The 26,589-nt window shown below is 42.7% G+C and overlaps 1 protein-coding gene across 1 annotated transcript in view; it reads right to left on the minus strand.

Annotated features, from left to right (window-relative positions):
* Positions 1–6,137: 6,137 nt before the first annotated feature.
* LOC139335673 (cadherin-4-like) overlaps positions 6,138–26,589 on the minus strand; it is a 247,625-nt gene continuing 227,173 nt past the window's right edge. The window contains exons 11-17 of the mRNA XM_070969402.1: positions 26,241–26,497; positions 20,929–21,071; positions 16,470–16,709; positions 14,239–14,475; positions 12,866–13,005; positions 12,616–12,780; positions 6,138–10,413 (exon numbers count right to left, since the gene is read on the minus strand). Coding sequence (XP_070825503.1) covers positions 10,207–10,413; positions 12,616–12,780; positions 12,866–13,005; positions 14,239–14,475; positions 16,470–16,709; positions 20,929–21,071; positions 26,241–26,497 — 1,389 coding nt within the window. The 3' untranslated portion in view covers positions 6,138–10,206. The remainder of the gene's footprint in view (positions 10,414–12,615; positions 12,781–12,865; positions 13,006–14,238; positions 14,476–16,469; positions 16,710–20,928; positions 21,072–26,240; positions 26,498–26,589) is intronic.

The raw sequence follows: 26,589 nt of genomic DNA on the forward strand, positions 1-26,589 counted from the left end.
AGATGCTCTCTGCATCTTTGAGGCTTTGTGTCACTTTAGCTTTCGGTAGCTTTTGTCTCTGCTATCACTGCGTGACTTAAGTCTGGCCTTGATGTTGCTGTATACTTTGACTGACCTCTGAAATCTATTGTGCGAACACAGAAAATGGCCTTTAGCCTTTAGCTAAATATTCACCGATGCAGCATGTTATTGCTTCAGCTCTCGGATGGCAGCAGAGCTCCAAATGCTTCTTTCAAGCTCTTCTGGTCTGGCTGAAGCTTTGCTGTTGTCATGATTTGAGCTTTTCTGGGTGGTGATGTGCCAAATGGCTTCTCATGTTTGATGTGTTTCCTGTTGCGTAGGTGATCTGGTATTTGCAAGTTGTTATGCGTTTGTCAGTTTCCTTTTCGCCATCGTCAGTTCTTGAAACGGGAAAACGGAAATGCTGCCACACATCAGCTCTAAAAGTCAATGGAGCATCCTCAGTCTCTTTGTCGTTATTGGCACATTCATCCGTCATTTCCTCATCGGGTTTATTTTTAGCAGAGCTTGGCTTGCACGCAAAGCATGACGGGAGTCTTCTTCTTCTTATGCACTACTGTGATCTCTCTGCTGCAATACAGTTTTTGACAGTAAATAACCACGTCATGGCAGATAGCGTCACAGTCCCACAACGTTATCCAGCCATATTTTTATTGCAAGATTTTATTGTTATATCCCTAGTTATGGTATTTTTTAGATGCAGCCTGGACGACAAACTGAGCTCTCTGTGTCTTCATCGCTGCTGAACTCTAACTGTATTTTACAGAACTTCTCTTTTGTTGCTGTGGTACCAACTCTGGCAGCTGTTTGCCTTTCTTCTGTAAATATGCTGAGTCATTTTAGCCTTGTATCATTATTTAGCTGGATTCACCACAGACACAAAGAGGTTCACTTATATCCAGGGATGGACTGATCATCTGGCATAGCGGGCATTTTCCCGGTGGGCCGACGTGCTATTTGGGCCGATAGTCGGCCACTTTTTTTTTAATTTTAAATATTGGTCTGACCGGCCCATAATACCAGACAGTCGATCAGTGGCATGATTGACATTGGGCTGGCCCAATCACAATCGTTAAACACCAACCCCTTTCACTTTGGTCTAGCCGGCATAATGCATTCGGCAAAAAAGAAAAAAAGAAAAAAGAGTCAGCTCAAGAGTTTGCTCATAACCACCGACCAGCCCTCGACACAACTTGGTCTGTGGCCCATAGGTTATTAAATTCACTGACACTTGACGGGGCTCATCTCGCCCAATCATATCATGAAACACCTCTCTCTCTCTCTCTCTCTCTCTCTCTCTCTCTCTCTCTAATAGTTTCTACACTGCTATTTTTATCTTGAAGACTGACCAATAATTAAATCTCTCTCTCTTTCTCTCTCAAACATACATACACAGAGTTCAAAGTTCATTCAGGAGTTCAGCTACATTCCACCTTTTGGACTGGGTTAGTTCACAATTTATTGAGTACTACTCTTGGAAGTGTTAGCATCTGATCCATCATTTCTCATCTCTATTCTTTCTCTTTCTCTTTTCTTCCTCCCTGAAACACATAGGTACACCCAATACGATGCATTCTGCTTAAAGATCCATTACTGTGATGGAGTGTGCTTTTTTTGTAGTGTTAATAAATTACACTTTTTGGAAGTATTTAATGTGTCCACTCTCACTGATTCCTGTTAACTCATTGCATGGCTTAAGGTACGTGGCTTTAAAGAGTTGCACAGTTGGTATACACATTCAAGAGACATGTCATGTCAAATGACAGGTTGAGGGGTCATCCACAGAGACGAAAGCACTGTTAGACAGAAGAGAGAAAGATAAAGCCAGCATAGGTAGAATAGATGAGTCGGAGAAGTTTGCTTTTTTAACCTTTTGCAGAATACATGTTCTCTTAGACTAATCGGTGCACTGCAATTGCACTTTGTTGCATTTATCATGTCAAAAACATTTTAAAGTAATACACACTTACTTTTCAGGGGTGAATTACTTTTTCTTTCCAATATTTGTTGGGCCTATTTGCTAAACAGGGACACATGAATGAATTCGGATTACTGTCGGCTACATAGCTTTTCAAAAATGCAGCCCCTTTTGCTGAAATGGAAAGATTAATTGGTGCTTTTATGGAGTCTAGAGTTTGGTAAATGTTGACCTGTTCATTCAGCAGAGGTATAATAAGCTTTTACAAAATGCAGTTACTGGTGATGTCAATGACATTACTGTCAGGGGCTGCTCTGGTCAAGTGCACAAAGTGAGAAAATACAGCACTTAATGTCCCCCACAGTCATTATATGACGATATCACCTCTCCTGGCTACAGTCACAGCAGCATTTTTATGTGTTTTGTCTGGGTCTGCCTTATCCAATCTTGAGTGCCGTAGCCAAAATAAGATCCAACCAGATGGAGATTTCGTTTGTGAGGATACTTTGTGTGTTTAATGATAGAAATCCAGGCTTCTGTGTGGTGTCACATCAAGTGCAGGACAGAAGCTGCTCTTCAGTCATTCTTGTTTTTGTCAGTTAAATGAATAGTTTGACATTTTGGGAAATATGCTCATTTGGTTTCTTGCAGAGAGGGCGCGTGCCTCACAGCAAGAAGGTTGCCGGTTCGATCCCCGGGTCAGGCGGGGCCTTTCTGTGTGAAGTTTGCATGTTCTTCCCGTGCATGCGTGGGTTCTCTCCGGGTACTCCGGCTTCCTCCCACAGACCAAAAACATGCTCATTAGGTTAATTGATGACTCTAAATTGTCCGTAGGTGTGAGTGTGAGCGTGAATGTTTGTTTGTCCTTGCATGTGTCCCTGCAATCGGCTGGCGACCGGTTCAGGGTGTACCCCGCCTCTCGCCCATTGTAGCTGGGATGGGCTCCAGCCCCCCGCAACCCCGAAAGGGATAGGCGGTATAGATAATGGATGGATGGATGGTTTCTTGCAGAGAGCAAGGTAGAAAGATGACTGTCAGATGTCTGTTAATGCTAAGCTAAGCTAAGCTAACCAGCTTTCTATTTAACACTGGAAACAGGGAGAATAAGTTGTTTTTATACTTAGATTTTTATATGGATTAAACAAATGACATGTGTTGAATAGCAAGCTTAAGAGGTCTTGATATTTGATCTGCTTGATTGCTTTGAATAGAGCCAGGCAAGCTGTTTCCAGCCTTTGTGGTAAGTTAAGTAGCTACTACCTAAAGCTTCACGTAACCTAGTGTACAGAAAGTGGTATTGATTTTCTCATCTAATTCTCAGGAAGAAAGCAAATATTGCTTTAATAGACAGGAGCTCTTGTCTGATATTATTCGCAATAATGCTCTTTTCCAGATAGTATGCAGGGAAAGTGGTGACCTGCTAAACTTAGCTGGTAAAATAACGATTGATAGCAGCTGTAAACCACCCACATGTGCAGCACAGGGTCAAAATACAGCATGGGGCAGTTCTGATAATCATGTGACTGTTGCCTGAATTAATCCGTTCTGACTTATCCTGTCAACCTTGGAGTCTGGCTGGTGGGAGGATGGGAGTGGGTTTCACTTCCCCCTCAGTTTTCTTGTAGTTTGAGGGAAACATTTGTGTGCTCATGTGTGAGCAGCGTGAAACAGCAGGGCTTATTCTGTCTGCGTGTGCACTGACGTGCTCCGACAGGTCAGTCAATGAAGAGGAGATGCAGGCTGCCGTCGGTTCATTGACGTGCTGCGCTAAAAGAGAACAAGCAAGGGTCATCTCATTCTGCTCCCCCTGCTGCCTTCACTGATTGGTAATTAATTTCCTTTTCTACATCCAGGTTTCCTCTGTTTTTATCGGCATTGCTGACTTCAGATTTAAAACAGAGCTGAAATGCCAATAAAGAAGTTTTACTGTTGACAGGCGGTGCGTTGTAATTCACTTCAAGATGCAGTGCCAGCAACATAAGTGCCAGACGGACCATGGTGGTGGTTTTAGCCCATAAACTACAAAAAAATTAATGTCACACTGAACAATTTGTTGCTGTTGTCTGTTTTATTTTATTGTATATTGTTGCCAGTGTTACATTATCATCTCCTGGCAGAAACTGTTTGAAAACTTCATGTCGGCGCATCAAGGGAAGTTCTGACATATGAGATTTTACCGTTTAGCCATTGAAATTTTTATTGTTTAAAAGAATGTAAATAATTGAACAATTTAACTAGAGTACTAAAAAAACATTTAAGCATGCATTTGATGAAAATAACTCATCTAAATTATTTTTCTCCTTTCTTATGGTCTGCACTATGTGTGCCCATTTGCTTTCCAAATTTATTTCCCGTGTCAGTGTTTGCTGTTTCCTAGCAACGCAAGTCCAATGAATGGTCTATAAAAACCTATCAAAAACATTACATTTGCTTGACCATGTTCAAACAAGTTATTTTCTTGTGTGGCAGCAAACAAGGTTCAGAGGAAGTTAAGAAAACAAAACAAAACAAAATAGCAAGAGGAACAAAATCATCATTTGATAGTTGTGTATATGTACACAGCTGCATAATGTCTGTAATGGCAACATCTGTTTTTTATGTCCATGGAGCCCAAAAGTGACATTTGGATGGGCGTTAAAGTAACAAAAAGAAGGGAGGAAAACAGGCTAGGGAATGCAGATCTCTGTGTTTTCTCATGGAGCTGTTTTGTCACTGCATTTCATCTGCTTCAGCTGAGAAAGACTTCATTATCCCACCTTGGAACAGTGCCCTGTCAGGCACAGTTGACAAATGAACAGCCTTAATTGTGTTGATCATTTTAGCTTATGTTTGCTCATGGCTGGCACTGAAACTAATTTGAAATCTGAAACTCAGTCATCCACATATTAAACCAACGCAAACAGAGGCACATTGTAATTTCCAAATCTTTTGATTCTGACATTGTGGAAATGTTTCCCAGAGTACATTATGCTGTGTTTTTATGCCGAACTAGAGATACCATTAATATGTGAGGGAACGAGCCTCAGTCATCAGTTACAACCTTGAAATGTTAGGATGGTGTGTAAAACATAAATAAATCAGAACGGGATGATTTGTTAATCCTTTTTGACATATACTCAATTGAAAACAGAGAAAATGTATTTAATGTTTGACCTCATCAGCTTCAGTCCATGTAGTAATATCCTTCATACAATCATGTGTTCACAAAGTGGTGAACCTCGCTCCATCCTCAGTTGTGAACGACTGAGCCTTTCCAGGATTCCCCTTTCATACTTTCATGACACTATGTGACCTGACCTGTTACCAATGGACCTGTTTACCCGTTGAATGATCCAAACAGGTGTTTTTGGAGCTCCTGCCCAACTTGTTTGAAACGTATTGCTGCATCAAATTCAGAATAGCCAGATATTCACAAAAATCAATGAAGCTGATGAGGTCAAACATTAAATGTATTGTCTTTGGGCTGCTTTCAATTGAGTTTATGTCACAAAGGATTACCAAGTTATCTTTTTTATTCATGTTTTACATAATGTCTCAACTGTTCTGGAATCAGGATCGTAGTACACCGACACTCTGACATGCATCTGACAACAACAGCATTTGTATTAATGATGTATGCCAGCATGCAAGTGCACACAGTCTGTCTCTATTGAAGAGCATGTGCATATTTATTTTGCCTGTAAATCTAAAGAGGTGCATGTGAATAGAAACGTGGAAGAAAAAGGAAGTGTGTTTGATTGCATTCACTGGAAATTCATATTTCTCTCACTCTTTCTTCTGAGAAGAGACAGTCTGCTCTTCAGCTGATGTATTCTTACAGTATAATCCCATTAACATGCTGTTTGTATGTTCACTTTATGAAGTGTTGCTGTATTGTAGGACTCGGCGCCTTCATCACATTGTACTCTATATACTGTAGGGTTAGAGAGGGATTCGGAAGAGGCAGAGCTGTCACGCTGAACATGTTTCAGGACTTCTGTATGAATGCATGGAGTGTTTTGTTTGGATCTTTTTATATGATCAAAAAATATGCGTGTATTCATTTTTTAACTGAATTGAAATTTAACATAATGTTAAGCTGTCTGACAGACAATTTCTTGTCAAAGAAACCACATTAGCACGTTTAAAAATAACAAGAGTGAGGAGATGCATCGCTTGCAGGAATCAGCGGGTGACAAGGAAAAGACAGGAGGCAGTGTTCTTATAAGGAGGGGAAATTTTATTTATAACACAATGCTGACAGGGAGTCTCCAGCTCAGCGTCTATATTACAAGGTTGATCTGCAAGGCTGCGCATTTACTGTACGGTATTTGGAAACCAAGATTGCAGTGGCACTATAAACACACGCTTGGAACAACAGATTCTTTCCCTTTTTTCTAGTTTTTCTTCATTTTCTTACAAAATGGTACAAACAACAATACAAAATATTTGTGCTGTTGACAATTTACAAAAAAAGTCTTTTGACTTGATAACTGTGCAATTATTTTTTCAGCTTTTTTCTCTTCCATTTGAAACTATGCGAGTATGGTACACCAGAATCCCTTCTGGACTGCAACCTCGGTCATGCGGGCTGCGACACGTTTTAAAATGTTGTATGGTTACTGTAATAGAACTCATCTGTCCATTATAAAAAGACACATGCAAAAAGCTCCAATTGTACAGTTACAGTTTGCCTAACTTGGTCTGTTTAGCTTCAAGCAAATACTACATTATGTACACTTGGACTTGAGCAGTATTGGGCGAACACATATGACACACTGCTGTCTGTCTTTGGCCATAGCAGAGCAAAAAACTGCTGCTGGAGCCTCCCGTCATGTGTGTGTCCATGGTCAGGCAGTGTCCCGAGCGAGACCAAGTGTCCTTTAACTAACACCAGTCAGAGAGGCAGAAGAGCCGTTGTTGGTCGAGCCAGAAGACAGGGGTGGACTACAGCTGTGCCGCAGTTCTCCCTTCATTCTACCGTTTGCTAATTCTCCCCTCAGCTTAGCAAGGGAACGTCAGTAAGTGGACCAAGTATGTGACACGTAATGATCAATCTTCCTTCATTTCCCCTCACAAATTGCATTTAAATGGGAGGTCAAGTTTGTCCAACTCCACTGATGGTTTGCTGCCATGTGTCATTGCGAGTCATTGATAACATTCAGTATCATAATGGCATTGTGTCATGTATGTATGTGTGTGTGTGTGTGTGTGTGTGTGTGTGTGTGTGTGTGTGTGTGTGTGTGTGTGTGTGTGTGTGTGTGTGTGTGTGTGTGTGTGTGTGTGAGACACGGTTATGAAGACAGTAACCTTGTGTCAAATGTGTGTGTGTGTGTGTGTGTGTGGCCTCCTGCTATGTTTGGCCCTGAATACGGTGTGAATGTCTGATAAGAGAGCATGAGCATTTCGTGAAGCACGTTGTTATTCTGTGAACGCCGGATGGCCTTCGGTAATGTGGGAGCCCTGCAGCTGAATTAAAACAAATGCTGAAAGGGCGCATATAATATAGAACACTCACATATATACAGTAAGGCCTAGAGGAGTGAGTGTGTGCTAGTATAGACTGTACAAGTTGGTCTGATGTGGATCCTTTTCTGCGTGATGAAGCTAAACTTGAACAGCGACACAAATATGGCTGTAAGCTCATACAGAATCATACAGATTCTCTTAAATGCACATGGCTTCTTGTGGTGAAATATACATTGCCAGGTATTCATTTCAAACAAAAAACCAGAGTGAAAGAAAATGCAAAGACCACACAGAAACATTTAAATCATGTTACCAAATGTATAAAAATGTCCTGTATATACAACATTTATGTCAGAAATAATCACAAATAGGAGAAAGTAACAGCTGTGTTTATTTTGTGAAGATATTCTGCAGGCTGAGGAGCACTTGGATAGAAAAGAGCTTATCCAGCAGCACGCTGTGGAAACTACTGCTTCTCTCAGTTTCTACACTGCAAGGTGCAATTTGCACCCAGTTAATCTATTAATGTAAATGAAGAGATTCTTACCCTGTTAACCTCATTAATTATACTATGACCTCCCTTCTCTTGCTTACAGTCAAATGAGACTCATCCTTATTTCTTTGTTATGGCATGATGAAATTTTGCACTAACAGGAAATATATATATATATTACAAGCTCATTCCTTTCCAGTCTGAAAATGTAGCTACAGTTTTTATTACCGTTTGTGAACAGGTGAGGAACAGCAGCAGGAGAAAGAGGAGGAGTGGGGGATGCTTCTCATCCCATCACACAACAGTGTCGTTACTGAGATTTCCTCCAAGCATTCATCATATTCATAATTAATAGAAAATCTGGTCAGTCAGGTTGAAGCCGGCGACGACTGTTTCAGTGGGCACTCAGAAGATAACGAATGATCAAACCTTTCTATCATTCACCAGCATCTCCCTGTTCCCTCTGTGAAATGTTTTGCATATTTAAATAATTTAATACAAAGACTGAAGCTGTTTTATTTCCCCGTTCTCTACATGCAGTTCTGGAGGCCTGAAATATGATTACAAAAGCCCGTGGGTAGTGCTGCTTTTTCATTAAGTCACAACAAAACTGTCTTTCAAAATGTCTGTCTTTTAAAGCGCTATTACTGAAGCTTTAGTTTTGCAAGTCTGCTTTGATAAAGTGCAGAACTTCATAACAGACTTTCCCTTCTTCTAACTTCTTTTCAAAACCTCTTGAACTTGCAGCCAAAAATTTCAGGAGAAAATTTCAGATGAATGAAATGCTGCCTGAAGAGAGACAGATTGTGAAGGCGCTAAATCCCTGGCTGAGGCTCAGTTCCCCCAGTTTCTGTGACAGGGACCAGCACCAAAGTTTGTATATTAAAAGTTTGCAGAGAAACAACAGTGAATCAACAAAAAGGGAAAAAAAGAAGAAGTGAGACAGGGGCTCAGAATGGGGCTCACAACTCTGTGTGTAACGCTATAGCTACTTGAAGCAATCCTGTATTTCTTTTCCCTCGTGTTTGTACAGTTTATATAGTTTTCTTTGACACATTTACCACACAATAACTGGTGCCATGTTAATTACCTTTGGGGTAAAGGGATGAACATGCAAACCTTAAATGATCCTAAAGGTAAAGTCTCCTTAAATAACCCTTACTTGTACTTCATATACATTAACATTGCAACACACGTGATTTTTCAATCTTCAAAATTTCGTAACAAGTCTTTTCAAGTTTTAGGTGCAAATACTGAGAGCTCAAAACAAACACAGCTGCTATTGAAGCCACAATAAACAAAGACACACGACGCGTTTCTTCTTCCCATAATGTGTTTTTGTGATTTCAGCAATCACGTTCAATCAAGTTGGCTGTGATCTAGGAGCACAGATATGCCTGACTTGAAAAGTTAATGATTTGTCCATAACTTACAGGCACACTGTAGGCCTATGTACAGTATGTCTACATAAAGCGCCCTCGTAAGCCAGTCAATACTCCTCTGAAACCAGCGCTGACATCTCCTGCAGCTACCCCAGCCCTGCAGGACGACAGAAATGACAAGGGGAGGTCTGAGTTAAAGGGTCAGGGGTCATATGGGGGCATGTAAGCCCAGAAAATGGCAACCAATCCTGAGTTAGCGGGAGTCTGCTAAAATACGCACCACTGAAGGCACTTTTTAAACAACAGTGCTTCTGTTCTAAGTAATTCAAGTTCAAGAAAGAATAAACCAGGGCCCTCCGTGCAAGAAGGACTTTCATATCTGTGTTCTTCTTTTTTTTTTCCTTTTGTTCCCCTCAGACAAAGCAAGCTGCTCAACCTAACGCTTCTGCAGAGAGGCAGGCGGGGGCCGACAGAGAGGGAAAAGTGAAAACCCTCAGGAATAGGGAACGGCTCAATCTGAGGGGAGTGGGGACAAAAAAAGCTGCACAGACTAAAGCGAAAACAAAATCTGACTCCTAAAAACCTAAAGCCTATATCTAGCACAAAACCTAAAATGAAACAAAAGCACAAGAGTTTGAGAATACAAACTAGGAGAAGCCTGCAATTCAGAGCTTCCGTTTCAGTCTTTGACAGGCTTAGAGCAGGAGACGGTTGAGAAGAGCACCCGAAACTGACTCACGGCACCGGTCCTCTGTGGTGGGTAATTTGATTGGTTGGTTGGTTGGTTGGTTGGTCAGTCAGTTGGTCAGTGTGAACATGTCATTGTTAACGTGTGTTCAATCAGGGTGTAACAGCCCCATGTGTTAGAGGGACAGAGCATGGCAGGCCAGCTGACGGGACGAGGGGGTGTGTGTGTGTGTGCGCGCGTGTGTGATTGGCCAGATTTAATCATCATCCCCTCCTCCATACATGTCGGCCAGCTTCTTGAAGCGGGGACCCCAGTCGTTGAGGTAGTCATAGTCCTGGTCCCCCGTGCTGGAGGAGTTGAGGGAGCTGACAGAGCCGGCGGTAGAGCCGCTGCCCTCATAGTCAAAGACCAGCAGGGAGTCATACGGAGGAGCTGTGGGGTCGTTGTCTGCTGCTCGCAGACCCTAAACAGGACAGAAAGGAGGAGAGGTAGAGGTCAGTACTCACATGCATTCAGGGGAGAATATGATAGAAAAAAGGCAGCTTAATCAGAGATGGAGACGCAACAAATTGTTGGAAGTCACCTCCAGCAATTTAGTATACTCACACGAGTCAGATTTAAAAAATGAAAGGTCAAAATTAAAGCAGCAGAAGTTGAGACATCATAAATTAAAAATGCCAGAACCTACATTTCCCATGATGCACAAGCATCTTCTCCTTATACCCTCCCTTCCTGAGGAATGGCTACATCTTTCAGACTCAATTTCCCCAGCTTGTAACACACACTTTTTGTTAGGAATTTGTAGTCTATGAGCCCAGGTTGAGACAACCCCTAGTGACATCACTGTGACATCATCAGGGTCATTTTCTTCTAGACCAGGGGTGGGCAAACTGTTCCACAAAGGGCCGCTGTGGCTGCAGGTCTTCTTTCCAACCAAGCAGCAGCACACCAGACTTGACTCATTCAATCAACTGATCTCACTCTTCAGACAGCTGATTGGTCAAACTGTGAGCTCTTGATTGGTTGGAAAGAAAACCTGCAGCCACAGCGGCCCTTTGTGGAACAGTTTGCCCACCCCTGTTCTAGACATTATACAACTGTCTTCACAGGCTAAGCAGTTTTCTCCATGATCGTTCAACTCCCCTTAATGTGATGTTATTACATATACAACATTATGATGAGCACTTTGCTGCAGCTGGTCAAGCAGTTTAATTTCTAACAATGCAGAATATTTCATAGGGTAATATTTGTATGTTAAATCTCAATCTGCCACTTAAAGTAACTATAGATTATGAAATTGTGCAATATTAGCAGAAAATACTGGTATAAAGTACCATCAAATAAAGCAGTTTTACCTCATAATTGCACTTTTTAACAATTCTATCTTTGTTATAGACCTATGTTCTGTTCCTTATGGTTTGCTAATGTCTGCTCAAAAAAACATGGAAAACAAAATATCTAATATCAAAGTCTGCACTGTACTCACACTCTATGACAAAGCATAACAGCATATAATTTTTTGTCTCTATACATGAGTTTTGAAATGTAATATTCAATAGGCTACCTTTAGTGAATTTTGAATAAATAATACTAATAGCCTACTAAAAATCTGGATGAAGCATACTGTATCTTAATGGATAAGTGCAACATAAATGGCTGATTAAACACTGCAGGCTTCATTGGGGCAAGTTGCTATGGTAAGGATCAGTTGGCCTAAATTATTCCAGGCTTTATTTAATCAGGTAGTCTCATTGAGATCACGACGTCTTTTGCAAGAAAGACCTGAGCACAGCAGAATAAAGAGAACAGAGATAAGATGCACAGAAAAACAACCAGTCACACACAAGCGCACGCATCTCTAAAAACATCCAAAAGGAATTCTGTACTGCATACATTCAGATGTTTAACAGGAAGCATTGGCCAGTTCTCCTTTCTGAATTTGGTTTATCCATGTGTTATCAAAGCCTATTCATCAATGTTATGTTCTCGTTTCATGAATAAGATGCGAAGAGGTGTTTATGTTTTCTGCCGGTGCTCAGACCTGCACTTGTTTCTTAGAATGACAAATGAGGACCATTGACCTGAAGGTGAGACAGGTGAGGAGAGTGGACTTCATCCACTTCACTGGAATACAGAGAGATGCTGTGGATAGAAAGCTAAAAAGCCTCAACCCCCAGGGGTACAGTGCGTGGCAGGAACACCATGTGTTTGCTGTGTTTGTGTTTTACCAGACTGCTGGAGCGAGATCAGGTGAGTACATGTGTGAGCGGGGGAGAGAGGGAGAGAGAGAGAGGGGAGGCTGGATGGATCAAAGCTGAACAGCTGCCAACACCTCTCGAGTGTGAACGTGTTGTCACGAGTCTGTCAATCAGCATTTTCTCGCATCAGTGTGCCAGCACTGGAGTTGTGTGTGTGTGTGTGTGTATAAAGCTGGCACGGTGAGAGCAGCTGTAAAGCAAAACAAAACTCTACCTTGTTTCCATCATCATACTGGAGTTTACATATTGAGCAGCATCCAGAGATGAGTAATCACATTAAATGTCAGATCGATGGAAAGTGAAAGTGAGAGGCCAGCTCGCTGTCGGAGAAGCAATCTAATGACGGTGGAGCTCTCATGCGTGGGAGATGTGACGTGCGTGTCGGTGACGTGTGGGCAAAAATTTACCTCGTGGATGAAGTCCCCGATGTCTCCAGGGTGGGGCACGACAGGTCTGATTGGGTACTGGGACTCGGGGATGATGGGACGCTCGTCCACCCTGCGGACGCCAGGTGGCTTGCTGATTATGTGCTCCAAGGAGTCAGGCTGCTGCAGCTGGCTCAGGTCGTAGTCCTACACAACCACAGGGGCATACAGATGTTAAGTGGGGATATACAGAAAGCATGCGGGTATGAGTGTATGTCTCTCAGGAGCTCACCTGGTCCTCTTCTCCTCCTCCTTCTTCATCATATTTGAGGATGTTGTCCCTGACATCATCTTCAGGGTCAATAAGCAACTGCTTGGTCTGCCTCTCCTTCTCCCTGCGTTTGATCCACACCACAAACAGCAGCACCATGCCTGCACACACACACACACATGAACATGAGAAACCTTTTGGTTGACACTGAGGTCATCTGCATAAAAAAAAACCAGGATATACTTTACCCACATCATTAATCACACCAAGAGTCTACAGCCCTGTGCAGAGGCTCTGTGAGGCACAGCACTGCTTTGAGCTAAATGCTAAAGTCACTATACTAACATACTTTCAATGACAATCCTTATCTCAGGCAGCTATAATGTTTCTCATGTTCACCAGCTTAGTTTAGCATGTTAGCATCGTCACATATAATTAGTACAAAATGCAAAGTAAAGCTGAGGCTGATGGTGATGTCATTAATACGGCAGGAATTTGGTCACAATGGAAGTATTGGTCACATTTTGACTTAGTGAAAAATTCAGGGGATCACCAAAATTATAACAATTTGTCCGGATGGGGGCGTGAATGTATGCACCAAATCTGATTGCAATCCATCCAACAGTTGTTGAAACACTCCCAAGTATCAGTAGGATGTATTCTCTGGGGACAGACATATGTACAAAACTTCACTGCAATCCTCCCTGTAGTTGCTAATATTTCAGCCTGGTGCCATCTCCCTCTCTTACTACTCCTCCAAGCATTGTTTTATTTAATAGTACTGCTTAAATTAACTTTTTGTAGCTTTGCTGTCTTTTGTGTATCTTCCTTGTGTCCTCAGCGAGAGAGAAGTTTCAAAAATTGATGGGCTCTACTTGGTGAAATGAGCATTAAAATAAACAAAGGAAACTTGTGTTGGTGGTGGTATTAATAATGAAAAGAAAGGATCACTCACATGCAGTACAGCATTTTAAAATAAGTTACAAAAATCCTACAGCTGCAGGTGATTTGTCTATTGGACTTGTCTGTATGTATGAACTATGCAACCCACAGCAACAAAGTGAGCCAACGGCATGAATCACTGGCAAGACGGATAGCAGCAGATATTTACCCTACCAGGAAAAGAAGACAAAAACCTCCTTGACAAGAGATGCTGGAGACGATTCAAGCAGTTGAGGCATTAATCCATTATACAAACTCCTGCTCATGCTGCTGAATTACAGCCTGATGAATGTTTAATGACTGTGCCCTGAAGTGCACTTTTTTGACAGAAAGTCAAATAAAAGCCAATCACAGGCAGCTTTAACTTTTACGTTGTATACAGTATATATGTGTGGATGTGCGACATGTCTGGGTGTCGGTGGGTGAATGCGACTTGAACAGCTGATACTCACTGAGCAGTATGATGATGCAGATGAGGATGGAGATGATGGCCCCAGTCCCCAGGCCGGCGGCTGCCACGGCCCCGAGAGTGGTGCAGTCTCCGTTCTCATCACAGGGACACACCTTGACTTTGATGAGTGACCTGTTGGACAACGGAGGATTCCCCGAGTCTGACACAATTATAGGGACCTCATACACCCCCGGCTCTAAATATACCTGGTACCGCAGGCCCAGACGGGCGTAATCACCTGCGTAGAGTGAAGAGGAAAGGGAAAGGTTACTAACTATCACATTTTTGAGAGTTAATTTAAAATGTTGTTTTGAAGTTTTTAGCCTTGTTAACACATGGTGTTTTTATTTGCTACAAGAAAGAAGTCAGAAATAAGAAGTCATGGCTACAGCCGAGCATTTCTGCCTGGGAACTGCAATGGACCAATTACTCTCTCAAAAACTCAGATTCAGACACCTGGGGTTTCATACGTCACATGCCTCAGGCACCAATACCCGTGACTTGTGGGGTGGGGGTATGGTGAGACGAGGGTTATCAGAGGAAAAGCTAGGTGGAGCTACGTATCAGCATTTTGTAAGCTACATGTAAGACTAACTATTTTCGAAAAAATGGCAGAAAATTCTGCTTTTGGTTGCAAAGTTGCAAAAGGAGAAATGGTAAGCTTTCATGTATCATCAAAGGATCCGAAATTCTGAGACCCAAGCTTCAAGAGTTCCCTCTAGTTTGCAGTAGCCATTTTCCAGAGCGCTGGTTTTAAAGTTTTACACATAAACAGATGAATTTCGCCCCCAAACTTACAGCCCAGCGCTGTTCCATCCATTTATCCTGAGGTACAGCAAGTTTGAACCAACATGTTGGTAAGTTTTATGTTTTCGGGTTTTATCCAAACAAATCTGCAGTGTGCTAGATAATGTTAGCCAACGTTAGCCTGCCAAGTTACGTTGGTGGTTAAAAGAACGTGGTTCGTTCGTGGTTAGAGGAACGATTAAATATGATCAGAACATTATTATTCGACTCAAAGCTGACTATGGATTTTGAATTATTGCACAGTACTGCTTCCACATTTAATTCTTTTTAGTGTAATGTAAAGTACAGCACACATTGGCAAAGAAGCCGTAAGGAACTTTATAATAAAGCATCTCATGAGACCAGTCAGTATATAAAATAATGGATTAAGATGGTAATAAATGGCTGGACTACATCTACACCATGTTTTACGTCACATTCATAGAGTGGCACTGTGAAACCATTCATTTTTATCAGTGCTGTCAATCGATTAAAATATTTAATCTTGATTAATCTCATGAATGTCAAAGTTAACTCGCGATTCATTGCAAATTAATCGCACATTTTTTATCTATTCTAAATGTCCCTTGAATTATCATTTTAATACTGTTATAAACATGGAAAAGTGGATAGGCTTGCTTTGTGCAAATGTTTTTTAATTGAAAACAACGTGTAGTGTTATATTTCACACTAACAATCTCACTGTGAGCAGTCATTCACATTGGAATGAATCAAATCTCACACAATTTAACACACAAAAAAGCCCCTTCAACAACCCTTTCTAAGGGATCAAAACAGGGTGATCCAAAATAAAGTTACAAAGTGCACATCATTGTAAACTAGGACTCAGGCTATAGTGCAGTTAAACCATGGCTTAAACTTTCCTTTCTTAAGTTTCCTTTGAACATAATAGCATCCATACACCATAATAAGCCATCCATTGTCGCCTGGTTTTGACAAGGAGGCGGTGGAGAATTCGCATTCGCCGTGTGTTTGGCCATCAAGTCGTATTTCAGACTGGATGTGCTACGTTGATAATTCAGTTCACACTGACAATACACACAGATAACTTTGGTCTTGTCATTCGACCCATCTGGCAACTTTCTGAAACTAAACTTTCCATTCAGAATCTTGTTCGCATCCAATTCGGCGTTTCGCACTTGAACCGGTAGTCTACTCTTTTACAGCTAGCGAGCAGGCAAGACCAAACACGTGCGTGGGCCGTGCCTATTGTTTGTTTCTGGTTTACAATCGGATCCTGTAGTTTTTCTTACGTTACTAGCAGTGGCCACAGCTTATAAAAAACACAACAAGTTCACGAGGTCCCAAAGAGCGTTAATCTCGCGATAAAATAAATGGCGGCATTAAAATTGATTTGCGTTAATGTGTTAATAATGCAATATTTTTGACAGCACTAATTTTTGTATGTTCTCTACATCTCCTCACCACTGATGCGAGAAATTGTCCAGTTGCGTCGGATGCTGGTGGGAAAGCTGGGCAGCTCGAAGACAAAGGGTCCAGCGTTGGGGTCTGTGTCGGCATCAGCGGCAGTGATGTTGACACCGTGGACGTTTCTGTTCATCCGCTCACAGATCTGAGACTCCTTGGGTATGAGTGCTGGGGGGTTGTCATTAATATCTATCAGATAGATCTGCAGCGTGCCTGTGCCGCTGGCTGCAGGAGAGCCTGGGAGCAGAAAGAGAAAAGAGAAAATAACATGATGACGGGTGGGAAAGATGACAAGAGAAGATGTGTGCAGTGAAAGGGACGATTGAGAGGGAAGAGGGACAGGAGTTGAAAGTCAACAGAGGGGAGGGAAACAATGAAAGCGAATAAAAAGACAGATAAAAAAGGAAAGAAGAGGTGAGAGGAACACTGTTTATTCACAATGGTGATGCGAGAGGTAGGGGTGCTGCAGAGCTGGAGGAGAATTTCTGTCCCTGACAGAAATACTTCTGACAGTTATGCTTTCCAACTCCTCTTTTAGCCCCACAGTCAAATCAAACCCATCACAGTCGATCCAGATGCAGGCACAGCACATCCAATGGCCTAGAGAGGGCTTAGGTACAATAATGATGACTGTAACACAATCAAACAAGTCCTTGTCTGTGAGTATTTACACAGTGCAATGAGAGCCATCTCTGATTCTGTAGATAAAGGCACTTCTGCCTGCAATATTAACACTGTCTTTCTGAAAGGTGAGCGGGGGATTGTGTTGCACATTGTCCTCCATTCTCATGCACCCTTGACAATGATTTGCTCAACTTTTCATGACCCTTATGCAGATCTCCAAAGTCCATAATTGTTACATTGTAACAACAAGTGATGTGAAAGCAATTAGGACTTTCCAACAGTGCAGATCACAGCAGCCTGTCACATAGTGTATTTTATTCATCTGACACAAACAATCCATTATTTTGTGATGGAAATGTGTGCCTAACTGGGCAGCTACTAAATTTGTGATATTCTCTTAAATGAATTCCTGTAGACATAACAGCAGTGTTGCACCTAAGTCCACATTGCAAGTCTGTGGAAATTATGAAGGTAATTGCAGAAATTTGGTCTGACGCTATTGTAGGCAGCCATTGCAGGTGCAGGTGTTGTCAGCCTTGGATTGTAATGACATGTACTGAGACAGACAGACAGACAGACACACACACACACACACACACACACACACACACACACACACACACACACACACACACACACACACACACACACACACACACACACACACACACACACACACACACCTCCTCTGCAGACGCAATCCTGAAGCCCATTACATTGATTGAACAGGGCAACAGACCAACAGCAACAGCATTTATAGAGAACCGGGAGTAAAGACTAGACACTTTATGCAGAGCAGGGAGAAGAGTGCACAAATGTGTATGTGTCATATGAAAATGTGGCACAGAGAAATCTGAAAAAAAAAAGAGAGAGAGAGCGCTTAGCAGTATGCAGCTCAGGGCTGTTTATTGAGTGTGTGTCAGGGGGTGACGACCCTTAGCCGCCACCAATTACGAGTCATTTCCCCGGCATGCCCCACTGGCTGAGCCATTGGATGGAATCAAGCGACCCCAGGGGCCATCTCTGGGATGAGATAAGGGCGATGTAATTTACAAAGATTTATGCAAAGCTGACAGATCTGCCAATTAAACATGGCAACAGAGCAAGACATTTGCCACAAGAAGAGTGAGACCCAGTTTGAGTGAGCCTGTCAACAGCTTGAGCTCTGTCTGCCTGGCATTACCAAGATAAGTACTGTCGATCCAAAAATATCACATACAGTTCATCTGATTGATAAAGACTCATCAAGCGATCAGTGATGGATGTGGCACTGGAGCTCACATGGTTTAGAAGAGTTTCAGGGAAAAAAAAACAACCTGAAACTGAAAAGCAGTCTGGGTTTAGACCAGGTTTAAGGTTTCCTAGCCTTGAGATAAGACAACTGGACAACTGACGCTTCAAAGACAATCCACTTGTTTCATTAATAGTTTAGTTTTGTCAGTAACAGCTGCCAAATTACGCACCTTGGTAGCACTGAAAAAGTGTCCCATCATGACATAAAAGCGACGCATCTTTCCGGTGCATGTGTTACAGTATAGTGTCAGTAGGGGGCACTCAGCCTACGCACAGATTTCCACAGGTAAACCCACTGCTGACTGTGATCTCGATCTAGTAATACTTGCAGAGTAATAACTTGAATCATTAAATTCTTCTTTATTCTGACAACACATTATAGTTGTAGAATATCTCATCATAGTCATCATAATATCATGAATTAAAAATCACACCCTTTGGGAAGACATATTAACCTGGTTATGTACTTATAATAATGTTACTTCTTGAAATATCATCCAACAGCTTCTAAAAGCTTTAAATACGTTTAGAAGCTATTTAGAAGAACATCTTATTTGATTCCCACTATTTAAATATCATCCTACACTTTTATCACACGTGGCTCCTGGCAGGCCTGGCAAGTCATTCACACACGTACCTAATGTACAGTATTAAACGCAAATTGTACATACTGGAGCATAAACACATGTGGTGCACAAACACACAGGTTCAAACACACACACACATGCACGCACACACACAGACGGAGGCTTTCCCATTCTGTTGGTTTGCTAATCCCAGCCATGTATGGGGGACATGTGGAAGCAGCTTGCCACAGCTGATAGGAGAATTATGTGGGTTTTAACCAGCTAAATAAATAATTATGTTTGTGTAAATTCCTCAAAAGGATTTGTATTAACTCCTTTTTATGATGGGGGCTCAGAGATGTGAGGCATGGTGAAAAGACTTGTAGTAAGCCTACCATATGTTCTTTGAAGAGCACACAAACACATGAACAATGCCATAGGTGTGTGTCAGAGGGGTCTGAGGCAGTCAGATTGTGTCGGGCGGCAGACGTGAAAATATGGTAGAAATACAAGTGTACTTGTCACCATGCTGTCACCACCTCTCCATGTCCCGTCCCACCATGCTTACTGTCTCATAGTACTTCTTACCATAATCCCTCTCACGTTATGATGGCTGGCACTCCAGCAACACCCAAACAGTCAGGCTGACGTACACACACAAACATGCAGACATACACACAGAACATCGAACTGCTGGCGTCACGTCTTTTGGACTTGCTGCAGCTCCAATTTCAACCGAACCTCTCGGTAACATGAACTGTGCGCTTTACAGAGGCCGGGTGGAGGGAGAAAAAGCAGTTTCTGAAGGGCCTATAGGTTCTCCAGGGAAATAAGTAATGTATTGAAATGATAAAGAAGTCCAGGAAATAAGAAGGCAAGAAAAGAGGGGAGTAAATGAGATGTTTGTGAAGTCCAAACAACAGGAGCGAGTCAACCTCTAATCCTGCTGCCTCCTCCTTCCCATCAGCACAGCAGGTTACACGTCACGGTGTCTGACATTGTCAATCATCGCGAAAAAACAGGAAAATACAGGAAAACACACATATGCTCACATAAATTTGTTTCAAATGAGTGCACTCTTCACACATGCTCACACCTATAAAACACCAATGTCTCAAAGCCAGCTCGACTTAAGGTAAACACTCCAGCAGTTCTGCACGTCACAGATAAGGCAATTTGGGGGGGGGGGGGGGGGGAAGCACTGCCTTTTTACTTGAGAAAAAGCACTCACTGCCACTTGAGGAAGAGGGAACTTATTTGTTTGCTGTGATTGAGTTTGTGCTCAGTTAAACTTGAGGCAGAACAAATATATATGCCACATTGTGAGAAAAGGAAGGAGAAGGCAGTCATGGATAGAAGATAAGAAGGAGGAGAGGATCAAGAGTGTGACCAGGATTTTCTCTAACTCTAACCCAGCTGCACTGCACTTGAATGCCACAGAGCTTTCATGTCTTTATATCCCTCCAAATCCACACAAATGTCTTCATTTTCATCAAACAGAAAGCAACAATTCTGACATTTTTCATTCTAACCTGTATTTAACAACACGTCGGATCATTTGCAACAATCATTCGAATTCTCAGCATTTTAAGCATTCAGCTCCAGCTCCACTGGAGTCAACAGTGAGCGTCTTGCTGAAGGACGCTGACTACGTCTGAAAGGCTTCAGTCACTCAATTAGACCTTGCAGCCATAAGCCAGGAGTATAAGACACAAATGATGGAGGCTATGTGAAATTGCTTTGAAATGAGCATGTTTCAGTGTTTTCTAGGAAGTTTCATCCTTTGTTTAGGTTGATATTATACTGTCGTATCAGGTAATAGTCTCACCAAATCTTTGCAAATTTTTCTTCTTCTTCTATTTCTAATGTTATATTATAATTAACTGTCTTCGGGGCTGCAGACTGAACTGTGCAGAGATTCTAAAATGTGGGAATGATGTGAGAATGGCTCACAGATTAAACATTGAACTTACCATTGTCTGTTGCCAGGAACGTGGCTTCGTATATGTTGTTTTTGACATAGACGGACTCCCGGTCGAGCATCGCCGTGGTTACGATCTGACCATTGGTCCTATTGATGGACAACCAGTCCGCGGGATCATTCAGCTTTGAATACCTAAAGACACACGGGGACAGATCAATGGAGAAGTTAGCGCTAGCGTTCGTGAGTTTACAAACACTTCTGAATTTCCTCTTGTGTCTGTGCATACATAGATTGCCAGCACATACACACACTCACAAAATCACAACAGCCTGATCTTCACACAGTTTAATTCTTCATTGACTTTTCCTCCAGAGCCTGCAGCCTACAGTCAATTTCACCTCATTTTTCACTGCTGTGTAGCAGGCATTGAAGTCAATTACCTCCCTAGTTAAGCACTGCTGCAGCCGCCTGTGTGTGTGTTGTATTCGCATATTCTAGGAGGTGTTTGCTTATGCTGGGGAGGGCTAAACTGCCTGACAGCTAAATATACATGCATGCTTGTATGTTTGCAAACGCTCCTGTGATTGCATGGGGAGGCTGTGTATAGGGTGGAGATGGGATGATAGGATCTCGGGACTGATCGTCAAACAGGAAAATGGATGTGGTAGCAGGTGGCGACACTCCCTTGGGATAAAGGGCAGGGAAGGAACAGGGGATCATCTCCTGGATTGAATCCCAATCTCACTCTGATCTAACTGTTCTTGTTTCTCGGGCTTTTGTAGCTTTCTGCTCGCTCCACACTTTGAATTCTCTCTGATCTCTCTCGACCTGTGCTGCCTCACCTCATCTTGCTGTGCCTTTGTATTCATATATTTTCTTATCCCTGTCTGTATCTTCTCATCTTTGCCTCATTCCCTCTGCGATACCAGAGTTCATCAACTGCCACCTCTCCTGGCTGCAATCTCACTTTTGTGTGTGAAACATCGGCAGCGGACATGTGACACCTGGAGCTTACGCAACAAGATTTCGACATCACCCCGATTTTCATTTACTGAATGTCAGTTTGGGCTATAAGGCCATGTTTTTACGTGACATAAAATTGCAGCTTTTAAATCCATCCAAATTGAAATGGATTTGACCTTAACCTTCCTTTCATATTTATTGAATTGTGGTGCACTTACTGGCAGCGTACACACCACTTGTTTATTAACATTAAATACCGCATGTACATTTCTACTTTCATGGTGGAGAAGGAAAGCCTGGAGGGGTGGCTGGCAGTAAGGAGGGGGGTGGACAGAGAGTATAATCTCTATCCTGCAGTTAGGGAGGTGGGATTTTCCCAGCAGGCAGTGGGCATGATCCCAAGCGTAGCGCAGTGCGGGGAAAGGGATCACAGGGATGACATTCCCACACTCTTGACAGTTTCACACAGGCTAGCCAAGCCCACAGCTACTAAGTGGCGGACTGTGAAATCACCACCAGGACTACAGTGAGTCCATCACAGTGGGAGGGTGGGATGAAAGAGTGAGGGAAATGATCAGGAATGGGTGGGAGGAGAAAGAGGGACGGGGAGAGGTGACATTCGGAAGTACAGCGTGGCTGTATGATCTGGTTTTAATATGCTCATTAAGACTGACTTGATACCCACTGCTCTTCTGTGTCCAACTGCTTCTCTGTTGGCTTTGCCATGGCAAGCTGACTCTGGGCTAAGAGAAAAAGGTTCTTTTTGTCTTTCCACTGGAAGGCACTTTTTACTGAGCAGAAGGAAATTAAAGGGTCTGTTCAACCAAATACCAGGAGCATTGTTCTTGGAAAGAACAAAACAAAAACAAAACATGCTGTTAAATGCAAATGAGGAGTTTGACACTTTTTAAATATTGATAACTTGCCAGCAGTTAGATGAGAAGGTTGGCGCCACTCTATGTAATCTGAGGTTAGGGTCAGCAAGCGATTAGCTTTGCATTAACACTGGAAACAGTTGAAAAAATCTGCCTACCAGCACCTAGGACATATCTAGTGTGTTTCAATGCACGGCTTGCTGTTTTTATACTCAGCGTACAAATCTAAAAGATGACAAATGACATGTCAATTAGCTTTGGAGGTGCTGGTGCTATAGGTGGATATTTTTTTTTACTTCTTGACAGAGCCAGGCAGTTGTTTCCCCTTTCTTCCGGCCTTTATGCTAAGCTAAGCTAGCTGTCTGCTGGCTCCAGCTTCATAGTTAGCATCTTCTCATCCCTGAAACTGCATTTTCCAAAAAAGGTCAAATTACTCCTTTAAAACAGAAGAAATACCATTTACCTCCACTGCACTGGAAGCAAATAGTCCTAGAGGGATATCTCAAAACCTGGGCAAATATTACCAAAATGATCTGCATTGCATTGCATACTAGAAGTGAGAAAATGTGTTTTTTGTTGTTTGGATTTCCTGATCCTTTAAAGTCAGGAACAGAGAAAAGAGAGAGAGAGAGGGAGAGAAAGGGAGGGAGTGTGTATAGAAAATTGTGTTTTTCTGGAGTTTTTTCCTCCATAATGGGCTATAAAAATACCACCAGAACCCAGCCACACGGCACGATAGCACAAGTGGCTGTGTGCTCTGTGATGATAAAAAGCCATAACACAAAGGTTTGTTCACAATGCAGAGTGCCCTGTCCACCACCACACGTTAATTAAGTATCCTAAAGAGCCTTGAGAGCAGATGTAATAAACCTTACATGAAGCAAATGAAGTCCTGAATTGAACAGCGTTTGCAACTAAGCTAATTTCCAACATGCTGAAACAGACAATCCACTGCATTATTGCTTGTGTTTTAAAGGAAAGGCCCTGATAAGTTACGGGCAGAATGTGATTGGCTTTAAACCGTCATTTTCACTTACTTCATTTTTTTCTGACAGCGCACAGTAAACGATAGGGCCACTCTGGCCATTAGAATAATGATTGTGAAAGCGCCCACAGTGTTTTTGTTTACAAGTCCCAACTGTCAACAACATTACTGTCGGCAACTGGCAGCCCCCATCGCTAACTTTTTAATGAAGTGCGATGCCAATTTTTTGTCTTCTTGGAAAGGTTAACAGTTCTTGTTTACTCCAGTGCTATTTTGGAATAAATCTTATATTTCGTGTGAAAGTTTTAGCATTCCTTCCTCTGTCTTATTTCCAATGCTTTCTTGAGCTCTCCTCAACCTGAAGGTTTCTCTCATTTGGGAGCTGGCTGGTGTGTGAGTATAGCTGGATGTATGATTAGGCCTGGCAGGTTAGTGATCTTAGCAAGCAGCAGGGAGAGGTATGACATTTATTTTTCAAACCCCGACCCTGAGGATGAAAAATGCATGTCTCAAGCTTAGCCAAGGCGGTTTGGGTTATCATTTATGCCAGTGTCTCCAGTCCCATGTCTCGACCTTACTGGTCCGATGTCTGACAGGTGATGCATGATGCCTCACTCTCCCCCTTGCCGCCCCCCTTCCCTCCCCCGCTCCTGTCCGCATCGTCTCCTACACACCCCCAACAGGACACTGTCAGTCTGTCCCTCCTTTGATAAGCACCTGTCAAGTTCAAACCTTGACCTGGAGTCAGCTCACCCCCCTCAGCAGCTCCCCGCCTCCCTCCCGTACTGTAGGTAGTCCCGTAGGTCTTTTTTCACCTCACTTTCGACTTTTACGGCTCCCTCTAAATCCTCTCCTTGTCTCTCTTCTCTTTCTGTGTCTCCACATTCCATTTACGGGGACGTACGGCTCTTTGTCATTTGCAAAGACATATGCCATAAATTACACGTTAACACAAACTGTGGTGCCATATCTAAATGTCTCCCCCATGCACGCAGACATGTCAGCTCAGGATCTGATTGATGGGGTTTGGAGGTATGCAGACTGAGATCAGTTCTGTGGGATAAAAGTTTGAAAATGAAAGTTTAACAGGGTGATGCAAACACTGTACGGGGTTTTTAATGAGTCGCAGAATTTTTGTTTCTTCAGAATAATGAGAACTCAAAAGATGGAGGGAATAGCTGTGATTAGTGTCCTTGCGTAACAGTCTAGAGTAGATACCTTTTATGGAACTGGTGTAAAGCAGGGGGATTGATAGTGATCCTATCCAGATGGAGCCAAATGAATGAGGTGGCAGATTTGCCATCTCTACAGTCCTGCTTCCTCACATGGCGAGACCAGAGGAAGGAGATATGTGCTTGTGTTCTGGCGGCCGTGACAGACCACAGCATGCTTGTTAAAGGCCAGCTTAACTCCAAGATGTAAAGTAGTGCCAGCCTTGCACAGGTCAAGGAAAAATAGGGTGGAAACCGAAGAGGTCAGAGTGAATTCAGCAGGGACAGAGGATGAGAGAGAGAGCCAAAGAGAAGGCAGAGAGAGAGAGCCCAGCTGGCGACTTTGGCGTCTTCCTAAATTATAATGTACACCCAGTTTAGTCTCATTTGCTGTGAAATTAGCTGGGAAATTTATTTAGATCTTTTCCCCTGAGAAAATGGGAGGGAAGGGGCTGTTTGAGGGTTGGAAGGAGGTGCTAACTACACCAACGCACTCACTTTAATGCATAAGGACATCGTACATGTGATCACGAGCCGAAACACGTGTGCTCCTAATCTAAAAGCTTTTCTCTTCGCAACATCGATACACAGCAAAGTGTGCTTCATAGATTACCTCTAAGTTTGAAAGTGCCGTCACTGCTACTGTCAAGCTGACAGCAGGACTGAGGAAAGGTCTGCTGGTCATTTAAAGGTTGGTTTACATTTAAAACCCAGAGAGGCTGAGCGCAGAGAAAGAACACTGCAGGTGGACATAATGCTGTGTCAGGTGTTTGGGCTCGAGCCAGATGCTCTCTTTATTCTCCCCCCTCCTTCCATCTCTCCTCTTGCTCTGTGTGTGCGTGTGTGTGTGTGTGCATGTATGTGCTCATGCAACCTACAGAATGCACACACTTCTGATTACCCCGGAGGCTATTGCTCCCTATTAACCTTACACTCCTTACTCAGAGTTCTCCTCTGGCTCATAAACTTCGCACAGTAAGACTTTGAGAGATGGGGGATGCCAAAATATAGAACCCTTGTTGAACTCTGACCCCTGACTACTGACATGGAACCTATCCAAGAGGCTTTTTAGCCTGCTATTAGTGCGTATGGAGGGATTTCTGCCAGAGTTATACTTCCTCTACAGCCAGCCAGACTTCTATCAGATAGTACTTTTCTGGGTTTGGAGACAGACCGTATGCAACAGAACTAATCTAACTAATCTAATTAGATCCAAATGATTTTGCACCAGAAGAAAATGAAACTAATGGCATGCTATTAAAATGTCAGAATTTGCCCAATTAGGATTCCCGTCCTCTAGTCTCGTCTATTGAAATTCGCTCAGTACCTGATTGTCTGCTGCATCTGTAGTCGGTCGGGATCTGAGGCTGAGAAGGTGGTCAGGGTGGTTCCAGCGGGGACACCCTCCTCAAAGCGGATGTGTTTTGGGTTGGTGGGGAAGTACGGTGGTTCATTGATGTCCTGGACGGATATGGTGACCCCAGCTGTGGACTGGAGGGAGGACTGGATGCCACTGGCTAGATGGGCCTGGTTGGACACCACCACCGTCAGCATGAAGGCACGGTTCATCTCAAAGTCTACTGGCTGGAGGAAGGAGCAGCGGTGATGACAGTGTGTGAGAGGAAGAAAGTTCAACTGAGTCAAACTAGTTAAAACAGTATAAAATAGTTAGCATT

The sequence above is a fragment of the Chaetodon trifascialis genome, chromosome 8 (genome assembly GCF_039877785.1).
Source record: "Chaetodon trifascialis isolate fChaTrf1 chromosome 8, fChaTrf1.hap1, whole genome shotgun sequence".
NCBI lineage: Eukaryota > Metazoa > Chordata > Actinopteri > Chaetodontiformes > Chaetodontidae > Chaetodon > Chaetodon trifascialis.